The 16115-nt window shown below is 43.9% G+C and overlaps 3 protein-coding genes across 4 annotated transcripts; all 3 read left to right on the forward strand.

Moving 5' to 3' along the window:
• Positions 1 to 107: 107 nt before the first annotated feature.
• LOC111946217 (uncharacterized) lies at positions 108 to 3475 on the forward strand. The gene is made up of 9 exons (NM_001360631.1): positions 108 to 446; positions 538 to 649; positions 1505 to 1523; positions 1791 to 1879; positions 2269 to 2322; positions 2473 to 2543; positions 2647 to 2728; positions 2833 to 2929; positions 3050 to 3475. Exons 1-9 carry the CDS (start codon positions 376 to 378, stop codon positions 3118 to 3120), a joined length of 666 nt encoding a protein of 221 aa, NP_001347560.1. The 5' UTR covers positions 108 to 375; the 3' UTR covers positions 3121 to 3475.
• Positions 3476 to 4583: 1108 nt separating this feature from the next.
• Positions 4584 to 7542, forward strand: LOC107277374 (very-long-chain (3R)-3-hydroxyacyl-CoA dehydratase PASTICCINO 2A-like). Of its 2 annotated transcripts, none has more exons than XM_015765712.3 (10): positions 4584 to 4723; positions 4818 to 5007; positions 5100 to 5211; positions 5364 to 5382; positions 5650 to 5738; positions 6086 to 6139; positions 6388 to 6458; positions 6585 to 6666; positions 6765 to 6861; positions 6999 to 7542. In XM_015765712.3, exons 2-10 carry the CDS (start codon positions 4877 to 4879, stop codon positions 7067 to 7069), a joined length of 726 nt encoding a protein of 241 aa, XP_015621198.1. In that variant the 5' UTR covers positions 4584 to 4723; positions 4818 to 4876; the 3' UTR covers positions 7070 to 7542. The 2 variants fall into 2 exon arrangements, with proteins under 2 accessions (XP_015621198.1, XP_015621199.1); XM_015765713.3 differs by having other exon boundaries at positions 4585 to 4723; positions 4852 to 5007.
• A 2674-nt stretch (positions 7543 to 10216) lies between these two features.
• LOC4324520 (very-long-chain (3R)-3-hydroxyacyl-CoA dehydratase PASTICCINO 2A-like) lies at positions 10217 to 13460 on the forward strand. Its single transcript, XM_026022841.2, has 9 exons — positions 10217 to 10477; positions 10742 to 10853; positions 10973 to 10991; positions 11690 to 11778; positions 12289 to 12342; positions 12582 to 12652; positions 12776 to 12857; positions 12950 to 13046; positions 13174 to 13460. The coding sequence occupies exons 1-9, from the start codon at positions 10407 to 10409 to the stop codon at positions 13242 to 13244; spliced, it is 666 nt and encodes a 221-aa protein (XP_025878626.1). The 5' UTR covers positions 10217 to 10406; the 3' UTR covers positions 13245 to 13460.
• Positions 13461 to 16115: the final 2655 nt, after the last annotated feature.

Below are 16115 nucleotides of genomic sequence, written 5' to 3' on the forward strand. Positions count from 1 at the left end.
GTACTGAACTGAATTTGCAGCAGATCACATGGATGATATTGGCGGGAGAGCCGGCTCAGTCAGCTGCAGCTGCCATAACTGCCACCGCCACCCCCACATCCACTCCGATTCATTGCGAATTCAGTTTGATCAGTGGTTGGTCGGTTGGCCAGCCTCCCATCCACCGGAATTCTCAAATCGGAGCAAGCAGCCTACTGATTGCGATTGCATCCTCTGATCTGATCTGCTGATGCGAATGCGAGCAGTAATCAACAGCGTAGTAGATTCAGTCCACGCGCCCATTAAAGCCAAGCCACTGTCCTTGTCCATCTTTGTCCAGGCCTCGCGTTCCTCGGTTCCTCCTCCTCCTTGCTAGCTGCTGCTGAGTGCTCGGCGATGACGGGCGTCGGGTCGGCGGTGCGGCGGCTCTACCTCTCCGTCTACAACTGGGCCGTCTTCTTCGGATGGTACTCCGCCGCCTCGCGCCGCCGCCGCCTGCTGGTGTTTGGATCTCTCGTTTTCTTGGCTTGATTTGGGGGGGTTTCTTGGATCTTGCAGGGCGCAGGTGCTGTACTACGCGGTCACGACGCTGCTGGAGAGCGGCCATGAGGCCGTCTACGCCGCCGTCGAGCGGCCGCTGCAGTTCGCGCAGACCGCCGCCTTCTTGGAGGTCTGGTTTTTCTGCTAGTCTGTGCGCTCTGACTTATTTCTGAATTTTAATCGAGTAAAACTGTACTCCCTCCGTCCAAAAAAAAAAAAGACATACCTGGGTTTCCGTGTCCAACGTTCGACTGTGTCAGTCTTATATGAAATTTTTTATAATTAGTATTTTTATTGTTGTTCGATAATAAAACATGATTAATACTTATGCGTGACTTATTTTTTAAATTTTTTTCATAATTTTTTTAAATAAGACGGACGGTCAAACGTTGGACACGAAAATCCAGGGTTTGTCTTTTTTTTTTTAATGGAGGGAGTAGGTTTTAGCTCGAGCTTGTATAATTTGGGCAGCTCTGACTTCATTTTGAATTTTCCGTCTACCCAATTAGGGTTGCTACCTGTTGAGCAATGGCACAGAGGGAAAAAAAAATTAATCCCCTTTTGCGTTCTAAAAATCAACCAAACATTTAGCCTGAGAGAAATATTACCAGTGTTATAGCAAAATATACTGCAATTAATTCAACTTCATTGTTATGTTTCTGCTGCCTGATGGTGGGGATCCTCTCCCCCGATAATTCTGCTAAAAAGAAAAGAAAAATTTCTGCTGCCCTAGCAGTACTTTGTGTTATATTCCTTGTAGTTCCCTAGATAAGGAAGCATTTATATTCTTTGCACGGAGCGGCTGAACGAGTCCGCGGTGAACATAGAATGAACGAACATTCCATGTTTATTTCATTTCTTTGTTTTTTTCGCCGGGATGGCGAAGAATGCCGACCGATGTATATTTCATTTCTTTGCAAATTGTGTTTTGTGAGGTACTGAGCATTTTTGTGTTTGTTTGGCGATGGCGTTGCTGGTGGCTCAGATTCTTCATGGGCTTGTAGGTAAGAAGTTGTTCTTCTCTTCTACTTATGTTATTTTCACTATCCTGGTCATCATTTGGAATTGTACGGTTCCTATCTATAGCGTGCAGCACGCAAACTCCATGGAAATAGAGTAATAGACTTTCTCGTTAGAAAGCATGCCAAAGACATATTTCAATTTACAGGAAGTGTCCTGTTAGATTAGAGAAACAATTGTACCTTATAAATTCACTTTTATGACACTTCTCATTTTTATCACCTGTATAACATGCTGACTTTGTTTTAAAGGTTTGGTGAGGTCTCCAGTCTCTGCAACTCTTCCACAAATTGGATCAAGGTTGTTTCTTACCTGGGGCATCCTGTGGAGCTTTCCAGAGGTATCATCGACTATCACTAATAAGTGTTGACATGCTACGTTCATGCTACTTCTCCTAAGCATTTACTGTTTCGCCGAGACATTGAAACATGACATAATTTTGGGTTTAAAGCATTGTCTAAATAGAAAATACGGATCATATAATTTGATTTTTATATGAGGGCTGGACACTAGGTAGTTTGTCTGTTTTATGTCTGGTTGTGGATCAAGTAAATAATGGTGATGATTGTACAAGTTACTAAATGGCATAACTACTGGTACTGATATGCAAATGCAGTGTCTTTACTTTTGCATCCCTAGTTTTCTGTTAGTTGTATGCTTGTAGTGTAGCTTAACACATGGTTTCATGACATATATATTGATTGATCCCTTTGTACATTTGTCTTGCAGACACATTCACATATCCTTGTTACTTCCTTGGTCATAAGCTGGTCCATCACTGAGGTATATTTTGAAGACTCACTTCTTAAAGAGACACGACATTTTCCAAATTATAATTTTGATTTCTCCTGGGCTAAGCTTATTCACACCAATATTTAAAATATTGTGCATTTGATAGCATAACGTGATGGAAATATTTGTGGTTCCTTGTAGATCATTAGATATTCCTTCTTTGGCATGAAGGAGACATTCGGATTTGCCCCTTCCTGGCTCTTATGGCTGAGGTTAGTAAAGAAGATACATCATTATTTAGCATAAATTTAGAGAGAATGCTTTTCTTTTTCTTTCATAACTTCTTTTCTTAAACCTGGTGCTGATTTTGTACAGGTATAGCACCTTTATGGTATTGTATCCTACTGGTATCAGCAGTGAGGTCGGTTTAATCTACATTGCCTTGCCTTACATGAAGGTAACAAGAATGAACTTCAGAAATGAAGATCTCCATGTTGTTCAGGCTCATTGCATAATGCGTAATGCGTATTTAACTGCTCCTTTCCTGTGACTGCTATGCAGGCAACAGAGAAATATTGCCTTAGGATGCCCAACAAATGGAACTTCTCCTTTGATTTCTCCTATGCATCCATTCTTTCTCTCGCCGTCTACGTGCCCGGTATCCCCTCCTGCCTTGCAGTCGTCCTTTATTCAGTGATTGAAATTATTTTTATAATTGCAATTGTTGTTTCTTAGTAACTGGGATTTGATAGGTTCTGACAAGAACACTGCGTTGCAGGATCGCCTCACATGTTCACCTACATGCTTGCCCAACGGAAGAAGGCATTGGCAAAGGCTAAGGCTGCATAATGGTGATGCTCAAGAGCTTTCTTGAATTTGTCACTTGTGGCTTAAGGATCTGCCTAAATAGCTCACATTTGCTACTCTTTTAGTAGAAGTCTGTAGATGAGGACATGTTGGAAAGAACTACTATTACACTGCCCATCATTTGTTGTAACTGTAGTCTTCTACCAAGAATTCTAGATTTTACCTGGTTAAATTATTGAATGATTGATCCAAAATTTACCAGCTTGTTTCAAATTGCACTCTTTTTGCGTTTGCTGTTAGCCTGTTATGCTGTATGTTGCACACTTTGCACTGCGTGCTATAGAGAATTGGCATATTTGCATATTTACTGGTTTGCAATTATGAGTCCCATTGTTTCACTTATGCTTATAAATAAATTGATTTTGTGATTTTCTCTTCACAGCTTATTTTACAACATTTGCTTTTGAATCACTAAGAGCACGAATATAAAAGTTTTTATGCATAATTATTTTTAAATTGCTAATAAGCGGTTCGAGTAAACATAAACATAAAGGCAAACGATAAGGCCGTATGATTTGAAGTAGTTAGCTAAATTTCTTTTGAAAAAAAAGGAGCCAAATTTCAACCTTACAAAAACCATCGAAAACGCTATGAAAAATCCCCCAAAAAATAATTTCATGCGCAGTTGATTAACCCGCCGCCGCACACGCCTCCCCCGTACTATCCGACGCTTCTCTTCAGTAATCTGTAGTCCATGGCCATGTCGTCCTCGAGCAGGTCGTGGCGCTGCTGTGGCTTTGAATCCATCTGATGGGATCCGAGGCGCAGCGAGTGGCGTGGATGGGGGCAGTTCGGGATCGGGGACGCGACGCCGACGCGGATCTGGGTAAGTCCCCTGCAGCGAATCTCGCAAAATCTGCGTGCGAAAATGTGGCTGATGGCATGGATCATGCGCGGATTCAGTTGGTCTCGGGTAGTTTCCCGGTGTGTTCAGATTCAGATCATGCGCAGATATTACCCCTGTTACATCAGCTGCCTTGTTTCCAGTTCGTTGAGGCAATTTGTGGCACTAACTCAACACATGAGCTTGTTGAAACAGTATTATCAATTGGAATTCGGAGAGTTGCTGATCTCTCCCTCTCCCTGTTCCTCGTAGCTACATTCTTGCTATCCACGATGGCTGATTGCTATTGGTTGTTGATGTTAACTGGACCTCGATGCATACATTACATGTTTTTGAGATGCGTCAGTCATGCTCTTTGAGGAATCTATACACGTGTTACCTGTTCTTAGGAATAAAGTAAAGATACTTCTTTTCTGAAGCCTGATAAAAAAAACATGACCTTTGAATCAAGCTTGTGATCTCTTGGATAACAAACTCTTTCTACCACCTAGTTATGATTTATTAATATGACATGGCTTACATTTACACAGGTGAAGATGAAAAGAGAAAAAAGGGAAAATGAAGCAGCTGATGTATCTGTCTTCTTCCCTTCTTTGTTGTGGCGAAATGTGTTGATCACATGGATGAATTGGTTGGGTGGCGGACAGTTGCAGTAGCAATGACTGTCACTTTGTGCTGCCAACTATTTATTTATCCGATTTGATCCCCCGATCTGATGCTTATTAATCAATTGGAACAGTGGTTAGCCTTATTCCCTTAATCCCATCCATGTCTGAGGAAGCTGCTGCCTGTCAATCAGGACTCTAATATTTTAGTGCTTCTGATGCTATGATAGTGTGATTTGCATGCACATCGGATTTGTTGATTAGATTATCCTGGTCAAAGCCATTAGCCATGACGTTAAAGCCAAACCCATCTCCTCGACGTCTTCCTCCTCCATCTCGCAGCTCTGCAATGGCAGCGGATGGTTCAGTGCTCCGGAGGCTCTACTTCTCTGTCTACAACTGGGTTGTCTTCATCGGATGGTCACTTCTAGCATCTTTGTCTGCTGGTATTTCTTGGATTGGACACTCAGGGTGTTGTTCTGATCAGGGTTCTTTGGTTTTGGATCATGCAGGGCTCAGGTGTCATTGTCCATGATCTTGGCGTTGTTGGATGACGGGCATGAGGCCGTCTATGCTGCTATCGAGCGGCATCTGCTGTTTGCACAGACTGCTGCCATCATGGAGGTCTGGTTTTCCTCACTTTTAGCTTTATTATCATTGCAAAACTGTGAATGCAGCTCTGCAATTTATTTATTTCATTCCACATGGAGATTGAGAGGTGCTAAACTTTTTTGTGTTTTGCTGCTTGGCTGGTGATGGTATTGCTGGTAGTGCAGATTCTTCATTCCATTCTAGGTACGAAGTCCCCCCCCCCCTTTTTTCTTTGTAAAAAAAAAAGAGAAGAAGTCATTTTCTTCTTCCTAATATGTTCTTTTTGTTATCCTTGTCAACTGTGAATTGTAGTTACCTGCTAGGTATGGCTGTCTTGTTCAAACTTTATGTTAACAGACTTTCTGGCTAACCCTCAATCTGGAATGTAGAAAATACTAATGTAGTTCCTGTTAGATTGAACTATTTCCTACAACAATATTGCTTATCACTGTATTATGAATTGTTGAAAAGGATTGGTGAGGTCTCCAGTGTCTTCTACTCTTCCACAAATTACTGGAAGGTTGTTCATTACCTGGGGCATCTTGTGGAGCTTTCCTGAGGTAATATCAGACCTTACTCAAGTTATTTGATAGTTTTTGTCTTGAAAATAAGTTTTGGATTAGAAAACACTTGCTAAAATGAAAAAAAAAAGTATGTTAGGTAATGTTTCTGCTATTAGAACTAATTTTATACTTTCATTTATGATCATAATGACTCTGAGTAAGCACTGGACAAACCTAAGTTGCAGAAATTGCACGAGTAATTGATGCCATTACATCGTGAAGGATAAGATAGTTCTCTTCCGTTCTGCACCCCAAGTTTTCTATTTTCTGTATTTAAACTTCTAATCAAGTAACCATTGTTTGTAGACAATATTGGTGAGTTACTGTGTGCATTTGTTTTGCAGACGCATTCTCATATTCTTGTTACCCCCTTGATCATAAGCTGGTCCATCACCGAGGTATGTGTTGCCCCCAAAACTAGTCACCAAATTACTCGCTTGGTAGACCATGAATTTCAGATGCAATTTTATTATAAGATGATAAACAACAATTCTTCTTTTTGAAATGACAGTAGTTAAACAACAACTCTGCTTCTTGAAATGACGGTAGTTATTGAAGTTGTTGCCTTAGTCGAACATAGATTATGATTTTTTTTTCTTCATTTCAGAGCATAACTTCGTGGAAAATTTACTATAATTCCTTGCAGGTCATCAGATATTCCTTCTTTGGCATAAAGGAATCATTTGGATTTACACCTTCCTGGCTCTTATGGCTTAGGTTGGTTCTAGTTGTAAACATATCACAATATGTATTAGCATAAGCTTCGAAAAATTGCTCATTATCTTATTAGTAAATTATCTTAAAAAAAATTGCTTCACTGTTTTCATACTGATTTCTTCGCAGGTACAGCACCTTTATAGTATGCTATCCTGTTGGTATGGTTAGTGAGGTTGGCCTAATCTATATTGCCTTCCCTTTCATGAAGGTAACCTGAATAACTTAGAAAGGAAGAGCTCTACCTCCATTTGATAAGTGACAACAATCTTGTTTAAATGCTCTTTTGTTTTGGATGATCAATGTCAGGCATCTGAGAAATACTGCATTGGGATGCCCAACAAATGGAATTTCTCCTTCGACTACTTCTATTTCTCTACTTTTTTGATGGCTTTGTACGTTCCAGGTAGTATTCCATGCAATTGTACTTCATTTATTAATTGATGCTACGATCATGTACTAGGTTTTTTTCAATAGGATTTTCTGAAAGGAAACTAAGTAAGATTTGATGGCATACTACCTTGTTTCATTTCATGAATGCAGTATTTCCATACTTGTTGCGCCATATGGTTGCCCAGCGGAAGAAAGCCTTGTCAAAGGCAAAAACCACATAACTACTCAAGAGTTATTTTTTGCTGGGTCGGCCAAAGGTTAGCCGACCAATTTCATTAAGATTTTGGGGGAAAATACAGTAAAATGTTACAACGGCATTACAATGCCACGGTAGCCAGGGAAGGACCCCAACCAACCAAGAACGAGAAATGAAAGCAGGGCTAAACCCCGCGGACAGTCATGGCGATTACTCGCGAAATTTGATTTCTGATTTCTGATCACAACCATGGCTCAGGATGCTACCATTTCTGGAACAAAGAAGCAAAGGTTACTAGAATGGAAATGCTAAAATACAATTATACAAGGATTATCTTTTCCCTTGGTAAATTAGAATGTATGCAAGTACCATTCTCATGGCTTGCTAATGGTGTGTTGTACCAAATATGGGCGTTTCCATCTGTAAATAAAATTGTACTCCATAGTCCATATGGATGCTGAAAAATGATATTTAGATGTTCTGCTTTTCAAGGATGAAGAAGGCTACTGTCACCATTTGATTTACCATATTGGATGTGATGAAATGGGGCCAGATCAATGAATGGAGACAACTGCATCCGATCATTCTTGATTATTATTTTTTAGATGAGTCATTCTTGATTTCTTCCTTACTCTTATCCATCGATCCATCCAACTGCTGAAATGTGTATCATTTTCACAGATTGTCTAAGCCATATAGTACTAGTTGGCTGTTGAATGATAATGGCCTTCCGATGTATAGCAGCAGAAGCAAAGGAGGATCATATATGTTGTCTGAAGATTCATCCCCACTCTTAATGAAATTGGTCGGCCAGCCTTTGGCCGACCTGGCAAAAAAACAAATTGTCTGAAGAACTGTAGATCTGTTCTTGGAGCATTTTGGCCCCTGTGCTCTCACAATAAAGAAGTATGCAGACAATGTCATTTAGTATATTTTTATCGTAAATGTTCCTCTAGTTGTGCACTCAAAATACTAGGTGAAATCATTAGACAAATCATTTTTTTAAAAAGAAAATAGTATAATACAAAAAGAAAAATTGCTCAAGTGACCGGCAGCATCAGGCCTAAAATATCACCATAGCGAGATTTTCTTCCGTCCTTCTTTCTGGTACCGGTCTTCATCCAGCTGTTGATTGCTGAGGGGTACGATGGGCATGAGGCGCTTTCGCGTGTGGTCCGCTATCCATCTCTATCTCGCTATCCCTTCTCTATCCCGTGCGCTAACCCTTCTGCATCTCACGCTAGGTGGGGCCGCCGCACGACACGGGAGAAAAACTCAAGGAGGAGGGCGACCCCATCCACCGCACCGGTTGCAGGCACGCAGCAAGGCCGACCCCATCTGCAATCATCTCGGAAGCACTGCCGCTGCATGAGTCGTCACCGTGGTCGTAGGTGTCATCGCCGCAAAGGGAAAAACAACAGGGGAAGACGTCGGGGTCGAGACTCAAGGCTAATAGATGCGGCGCAGCCAAAAAATGGATGCCGCCGCCGCCGTCGTATTTTCCGCCACGCGCCGCCGTCGGGAACAAGCCTAGGGTTTTGCTACTCTGCGGCCCTTCCCCAACTCGACTAAACCTTCCTCCGATCCAAACATCCTTGCAAACGCGAAAATACGATTATACCCTTCCACCGTTGCTAACTAGAGCTACCCACCCCACGACCAAGCTAGGACCTCGAGGTACCATGCAATCGTGACCATTCGATCGGGCATCACCAACGGACAGGATTTTAGTACCTCACAGTACTAGTACCTTGCGGTACAAAAAGAAGGACCGAAGCAATGCTCTTAAAAGAAGATTAACTTATGTTACATCATGCCTAGCCACAATGGTCAACAATTACCTTAGATTACAAAAGGTAAATTAGAGAGTGTCATCCTCGCTCTAGCTTTTACCTAGAGCCTAGCCTCCTCGCGAATAGCCACGATGAGCAATGTCCAGTCCTTGCCTTTCCGGTTGAAAACTCTATTGTTACCAGCATATTGCTCGTGTATTGTAATGGAATTTTAATTAAAGAAAATTATCATTAACATGTTATTACCATCTCTTAATTTGTTTAATTTGTTGTACATATTTATTACTCACATATGGACTTTTTTTAAGCTCACAATATTTTTTTTCCTTCCCACAAAAAATAAAGAGTTGATGGGAGTAGTCGATATGTGACCCTCTAACCCCACATGTCATTTATTTTTCTTAAAAAAAGTTAGAGTTGGTAGTGGGGTGGTGGCAGAACCACCACCATCACTATTCCTTTTTATAAGGAGTATAGATGCTCCTTTCATAACATTCAAGCTAGAAGCGACTAGGATGACCAACATGTCGTATCCTCTCGGGAAACAATCTTCTCCCTTGTGGCGAACCATCCCAAGTCGAATGTTGGCTTGTTGGGCTGTGTTATATCTTCTGAGTTGCACACCTGCATTGAGTGCTATAAAATGACATATTTACTGGTTTGCAATTAAGGTGAACTAAAATTCTTGTGAAAAAAACAAGAGCCTCAATCCTAAAAAAAAATCATCCAAACGGCTATGAGAAACCCCCAAACAACAGTGCACGGCACAGAATCACCAGTCTGATCTTGTTGTCTCCATAAAAAAAAATTAAAAATATACATTTTTTTCACTTGATTTTATGGAAATATACATGTTTAAAATGAATTAGCAGAAATATACCATTATCACAGTGGGGTGGTGCGAATTTGCCACGAGTTCACGTGATGAGTGTGCAAACTCGTAACGTGTTTGTGATGTCATCACGAGTTCGTGCGGTGAGTACGCAACCTTGTAGGATTAATTAACTTATCATTATTTTTGTTTAATTACCATTATTAGCAATTAATTAACAATTATTCCATCAATTAATTCACCAGACCGCATTCTCTTTTTTTTTGCTATTATTTTCAAACATGTATATTTATTATGTAAAACTGGTGTGAAAAAAAAGTATATATATATTTTTAAAAAAATTGGCGGTTTCCATGGCCGGCGACCGCCACCACATCTCCTGCTCCTCTCATGAAGCAGGTCGAGGGGCCTCCCATCGGATCTGGGTAAGCCCGCGTCTCGAATCTTGCAGAATCTGCGTGCAACATGCGGGTGATATGCACACAAATCTTGCGTTGATCTTAGTTGAAGATCTCTTCGTTCTCAGTGTGTTCTTTTGGGTGGTCAGATCATGCACAAATTTATATGTCCTGAATTCCTGATGGTGTGGTAGTAGTGCGATTTGACTGCACGTCGACTGGTGGATGGATGAGATATTGAGATTATCCTGGTCAAAGCCATTAGCCATGAATCCATCATGTTAAAAGCCAAGCACCATCTCGAAGTCTTCTTCCTCCTCCATCTCTCGCAGCTCTGCAATGGCAGCGGATGGTTCAATGGTGCGGAGGCTCTACCTCTCTATCTACAATTGGGTCGCCTTCATCGGATGGTCAGTTCAACTGCCTACTGTTTGTTGAGTTTCTGGATGGATATCGATTTTTTATTTTGAGTTTCATATATTGATATAGCAGGAGAAAAATACAAATCTATAGTCAGGAAAGAAAAACAACCACACCACGCGTCTACAATAACACACTGCCGCGAGAGTGAAAACATTGCCCTCTAGCATCTTTGTTTGCTGGCCATTTCATGGGCTGGACAGCCAGGGTGTTGTTTTTTATCGGGGTTCTGAATTTGATTTGGATCAATGCAGGGCTCAGGTGTTGTGCTACATGACCTTGGCATTGCTGGATAAGGGACATGAGGCCGTCTATGCTGCCATCGAGCGACCTCTGCTGTTCACGCAGACTGCTGCCATCTTGGAGGTCCTGGTTTTTCCTAGTTCTTTACCTTTATTTATCAGGGAGAATTGGAGATTGAGAGGTGTGCTAAAATTTTTTTGTGTTCTGTTGTTTGCCTGATGATGTTGTTGCTGGTGGTACAGATTCTTCATTCCATTGTAGGTGAGAAATCTTTTTTTCTTTTCCTTCGTTGAAAAGAGACTTGTTTTTTCCCCCTTCTCTGAATGTTGTTTTTTGTCATCTTTGCCAACTGAGAAGTGTAGTTTCCTGCTTGGTATGTCTGTCCTGTGCAAACTTTATGGAAACAGGCTTCCAACCCTTAATCTGGATTGTAGAGCATACTGATATGTTCAATGCCTAGATGACAAAACTTCAACATGGGCTACCGCATTCTATTATTATTATTTTTAAAATTGTACTACAAAAGAAAGGGACTAAAAAGGATTTCTGATTGAGCCTAAAAGGCTAATTACCATCTGGTAGCTCTTCATTGTTAGGCGGCCTAAGGTTTACTACCTTGATGTTGTGTTTTAGTTGTTCATGCTGAATTAGATCGTGGTAGATGGTAAGTTCTGGTATGTGCACGATAAAAGATATGCTGTAATTTTGGTGAATGTGTCTACTTTCACATTTGTGCAGTATAATATGTAGCTCAGCTTACCTCTAGCCTCCTTTTCAATCATTTGAGATCATTATGATACAAGCAATAATCTAGAATTTGAATAAAATCAAGAGAAGCCTCAACTTTGAGAAGATCATATTGTTAGCTTCTTCCTAGGAGAGAAAGGAAATGTCCTATTAGACACAATTATTTACCCCAAAAAATATTGCTTATCACTGTAATCTGAATTGTTGAAAAGGGTTGGTGAGGTCTCCAGTGTCTTCTACTCTCCCACAAATTACTGGAAGGTTGTTCATTACCTGGGGCATCTTGTGGAGCTTCCCTGAGGTAATATCAGGACCTTACTCCAAGTTATTAGATAGTTTTTATCTTAAAAACAAGTCCTGGACTAGAAAGCACTTCTTAAAATAATAAAACATACTATCTTTTCAGGTTATAAGACTTTCTAGCACTGCCCACATGTGTCTAGATTCATTAACATCTATATGAATGTGGGCAATATGTCTAGATTCATTAACATCTATATGAATGTGGGCAATGCTAGAAAGTTTTATAATATGAAAAGGGGGAAGTAGATGTTAGGTGATGTTGCAGCTATTAGAAATATCCATACTTTCATTTATGATCATAATCCTCTGAGTAAGCATTGGACAAACCAAAGCGGCAGAAATGGCATAAGTAATAAAGCTGATGCAACTACATCGTGGAAAAGGATAAAACAGTGCTCTTTCCTTCTGCGTCCTACTTTCCTACTTCCTATATTTTAACTTCTATAATCAAGTAATTGTTTTGTTTATGAACAATATCGGTGAATCACTGTCCACATATGTTTTGCAGACACAGTCTTATATTTTTGTTACCTCCTTGCTCATATGCTGGTGCATCATTGAGGTATATGTTACTCCCTAAAACTTTTCACCAAATTACTCGCTTGGAAGACGATGAGTTTCAGATGAAATTTTATTATAAGATGATAAGGAATAATTCTGCTTCTTGAAATGACAGTAGTTGTTGAAGTTCCTGAAAGAAAATCCCAAGCTTTTGGAAGTTCCTGTGTTGAGCTTAGTTGAACAAGTATTATGAAATTTTCTTCACTTCAGAGAATGAAGTGAATTACTGATTCCTTGCAGGTTACCAGATATTCTTTCTATGGCATGAAGGAGTCATTTGGATTTACACCTTCCTGGCTCTTATGGCTTAGGTTGGTTCTGGTTGTAAACAAACCATACTAATATGTAGCATAAACTTCAAATGAAACTCATTATCTGATCATTGAATTCTCTTAAAAGTAATTCTTATTATTTTCGTACTGATTTCTTCGCAGGTACAGCACCTTCATAGCATGCTTTCCTGTTGGTGTGGTTAGTGAGATTTGCCTAGCCTACACTGTTCTTCCTTTCATGAAGGTAACTTTGAATAACTTAGAAAGGAAGAGCTCCGGTTGCATTTGATAACAATCTTGTTCAAATGCTCTTTTCTTTTGCATGAGCAATATCAGGCGTCTGAGAAATACTGCCTTAGGATGCCCAACAAATGGAATTTCTCCTTCAACTACTTCTATGCCAATGTCTTTTTCATGGCTTTTTATGTCCCAGGTAGTATTTTATTTCCTGCAATTGTACTTCATTTAGTAATTGATGATATAATCAAGTATCTTTTTTTTTTAAAAAAAAACTAGGATTTGACGGCACACTGCCTTGCTGTTTCATTTCATGAATGCAGTGGTTCCATACTTGTTTCACCATATGATCGCCCAGCGGAAGAAGGCCTTGTCAAAGGCAAAAACCACATAACTCTTACAGTGATAGATAAATTTGGGGAATTTACTGTGTACTATTGACTTAGGGTCAAGGACTACATATAATGTATACAAGAGATGAAAAGACACATATACCCTTTAACACCCCCACTCAAATGCAATGTGTATACAACAATACATTTGGAAGGTACAACTAAACTAAAACCAAAATATAAGCTTAAAGATATTGTCGAAGCATGTAAGTCTTGATGATTAAGTAGGAAAGATGCATCCCCTCCTCAATGAAGTGGACCTCGAGGCTTTCACAAACTGTTCTTCAGCCCTTGGTACCATGAAGCCTTCACAAATTGTTCTTCGGCTCTTCAAAGATTTGGAGTAGGTTGAGACAATCCAGCTCCGGTGGGAGCTGCTGTTGTTGTTGGTGATGATATAAAAGACTCATACACTTAGACAAATTGAAGATATGAAATTGACTTGGATAGATTTGACGGATAACAGAAGACTTGAACTGAACTGAAGGACAGATATATACTATAGCAGCAACAACCTTTTTCTCCAAACAGCAAGCAAAAGCAACAAGTAGGAGATGGCAGCAAAAGTGGTAGGCGAAGATGACCTCACACTTAGAGGCTGTAGCGCCCGTTCCGTCGTGGCGCCTAGCGGAAAAATTATCTCTTAAAAACCCTAATTGCGAAATTGTTTCCTTGCTTGTTGTCTAGTGTCCATGCCATCTCAGATCTCAAATCCCCGATCTATCGTCGAGTTCAATCCCGAATCCAAATCCTTCCAAATCAAATCCCTCCACAAAAGTCTATTTTGCCTCCCCCGGGGTCGATGGGCCGAATCTCTCTCGGCCCACCTCCCCCCTCCCTCCCGGCGCTCTCTCTCTCTCTCTCCCTCTCTCTCTCCCTCCTCCTCCGCTCTGCCCGCGCGCGTGCGCGTGACCGCTCGCGCCGAGCGCGCTCCCTTCCCCTCGCTCTGCCCGCGCGTGCGCGAGCGCCCCCTCCCCCTCGCTCTCCTTCTCCCCATCCCTGGCGAGCTCCCCGCCCGCGAACCCGGCCCCCGCGCGCCGTTGTTCGCGCACGCGCCCGCGTGGTCGTCGCCCGCGTCGCGCCTGCGCCGTCTGCGCCGCCCGGCCCCGCTGCCCTGCCGCGCCTGCAGCCGCTCGGCCCCGCAGCCAGCGCGCGTGCCCGAGCCGCGCCACTCAAACCGCCGCGTCTCCCGTTGCAAGCCGCGCGCGCGTGCCGTGGTGGCCGACCGCTTGGTCGCCGCCGTCGTCAGCGCCTGCCCGCGCCTGTCGCCCGTGTCGCCGCTCCGCTCCACACCGCCCCGCCGTCATCGCCGTCGTCATCGCCTCAGCCCCGCCACTCCGCGCGCAAGCCGCCAAGGGACGGAGGCAGAGCCCTCCTCCCTCTGCCGCGACGCCCCCGCTCCCCTCCTCCTTTTCCCAAAGCGGCAAGGAGGCAAGCCCCCTTTCTCTCCCTCATTTTCCCCTTTTTCCTCCCGCCGGCGTCATCCTCCCTCCGCCCTGTCGCCGATTTGGACGCGAGCGCCGAGCGCCAGCTCGCGCCTTGACCGCCCAAAGTCGGTTTCCAAACCGACATTGCCGCCCTTTAAAGCCCCGGGCGCCCTCCCTCTCTTCTTCTCTCGTTGTCCCATCGCCTCCACTCCATTGTTGCCGCCCCTCTGTTTCGCCGTCGCCGTTCGTCGTTGCGCGCGTCGGAGGAGCCGGCACGAGCGAGGACGCGGAAGGGGACTCCGGGCGCTCGTCTCCTTCCTCTTCCCCGGCCCGAGGCCGGAGAGATTACTCCCGAGCCGTCGGCCTCTCGTCACAGCGCCCCTCCTCATCTCGGTAGTGCCTCCCTTCGTTCTCCCTCCTCGCTCCATCTCTCCCCCTTAGTTTTCGGTAGTAGCACGAGTAGCCTCCCCGTAGCAAGCCGGCGCCGCCCCGACCATTGCCGCCGCTCGCCGTGTGCTCGCCGCCGTCGCCGCCCGTGCTCCGTAGCACCCGCTCGTCGCCGGCCTCGCTCGGCGTAGCTCCGCTCAATCCGACGCTAGCAACGGATTCCCGTAGCCGCGTAGATGCTCTCACCACCGGGAATTGGCCCCTCGTGACCTCGTCGCCGTTTTCCCCTTTTGCTCTCCGCCGGTTACCGCCGCCGCAATCCGCCGCCGACGGACTCCCTCCGGCGAATCCAAGCCGTTGGCTCGCTCCCTCTCATTCTCCCTCGTCATCCCGGTGTACGCCCCGTCACCCCTCATCGTCGCAAGACGCCCCGGAGAAACCGCCGCCGCCCGCCGTCCATTCGCGGCCGGCGCCTTCGTCTTCCTCCCGCCAGCCCGCGTGGCAGCCACGTAGGCGCCACGTCGGCGCCAGCTCGGCCAAAATCGGGTCGGGCCGACCCCGGTCAGCCCCTCCCATGCGCGCGTTCCACCGCGAGCCGTGAGGCTGCGCGTGGGCCCGCCGCATCCATTCCACCGCGAACCACGCGCGTGCACCACATCCCTTCCCCGCCCACGCGCGTGCGCCGCGTGCTCGCTCCGCACGGTGAACCGTGTCACCGACAAGCGGCTCCCACCTGGGACCACGCGTGGTGAGCCCGGTCCACCGGCCCTCTCCCTCCTCCCCTCCCCCGCGCGCGCGCTTGGGCCGCCTTGGGCCGGTCCGCTCCATTTCCCTTGGGCCGCGCCCTAGCCGCCCGAGGAAAAGTCTATTTTCCCTCCCTCTTTTCTTTTCTTTTCTTTTTTTTCAAAAAGGATTTAATTAAATCCTTTTCCTTTAGACCAAAAATCCAATAATCTTAGAAATTCAATATCTTCCCAACCGTAAATCCGTTTGACTCCGTTCAACTTCCAAAATTCATCAAATCTCGAGATCTATCTAATGGCATGCTTAGAGGTCATT

The sequence above is a fragment of the Oryza sativa genome, chromosome 1 (genome assembly GCF_034140825.1).
Source record: "Oryza sativa Japonica Group chromosome 1, ASM3414082v1".
NCBI classification, from domain to species: domain Eukaryota; kingdom Viridiplantae; phylum Streptophyta; class Magnoliopsida; order Poales; family Poaceae; genus Oryza; species Oryza sativa.

Coding starts and splice junctions, on each gene's coding strand:
- LOC107277374 (XM_015765712.3), top strand. CDS start 4,877: ATGACGTTAAAGCCAAACCCATCTCCTCGACGTCTTCCTCCTCCATCT. Junction 5,008..5,099: donor TGGGTTGTCTTCATCGGATG/GTCACTTCTAGC, acceptor TGGATCATGCAG/GGCTCAGGTGTCATTGTCCA. Junction 5,739..6,085: donor TCTTGTGGAGCTTTCCTGAG/GTAATATCAGAC, acceptor TTTGTTTTGCAG/ACGCATTCTCATATTCTTGT.
- LOC4324520 (XM_026022841.2), top strand. CDS start 10,407: ATGGCAGCGGATGGTTCAATGGTGCGGAGGCTCTACCTCTCTATCTAC. Junction 12,653..12,775: donor TCCTGGCTCTTATGGCTTAG/GTTGGTTCTGGT, acceptor ATTTCTTCGCAG/GTACAGCACCTTCATAGCAT. Junction 12,858..12,949: donor CTGTTCTTCCTTTCATGAAG/GTAACTTTGAAT, acceptor GAGCAATATCAG/GCGTCTGAGAAATACTGCCT.
- LOC111946217 (NM_001360631.1), top strand. CDS start 376: ATGACGGGCGTCGGGTCGGCGGTGCGGCGGCTCTACCTCTCCGTCTAC. Junction 2,323..2,472: donor TAAGCTGGTCCATCACTGAG/GTATATTTTGAA, acceptor GGTTCCTTGTAG/ATCATTAGATATTCCTTCTT. Junction 2,729..2,832: donor TTGCCTTGCCTTACATGAAG/GTAACAAGAATG, acceptor ACTGCTATGCAG/GCAACAGAGAAATATTGCCT.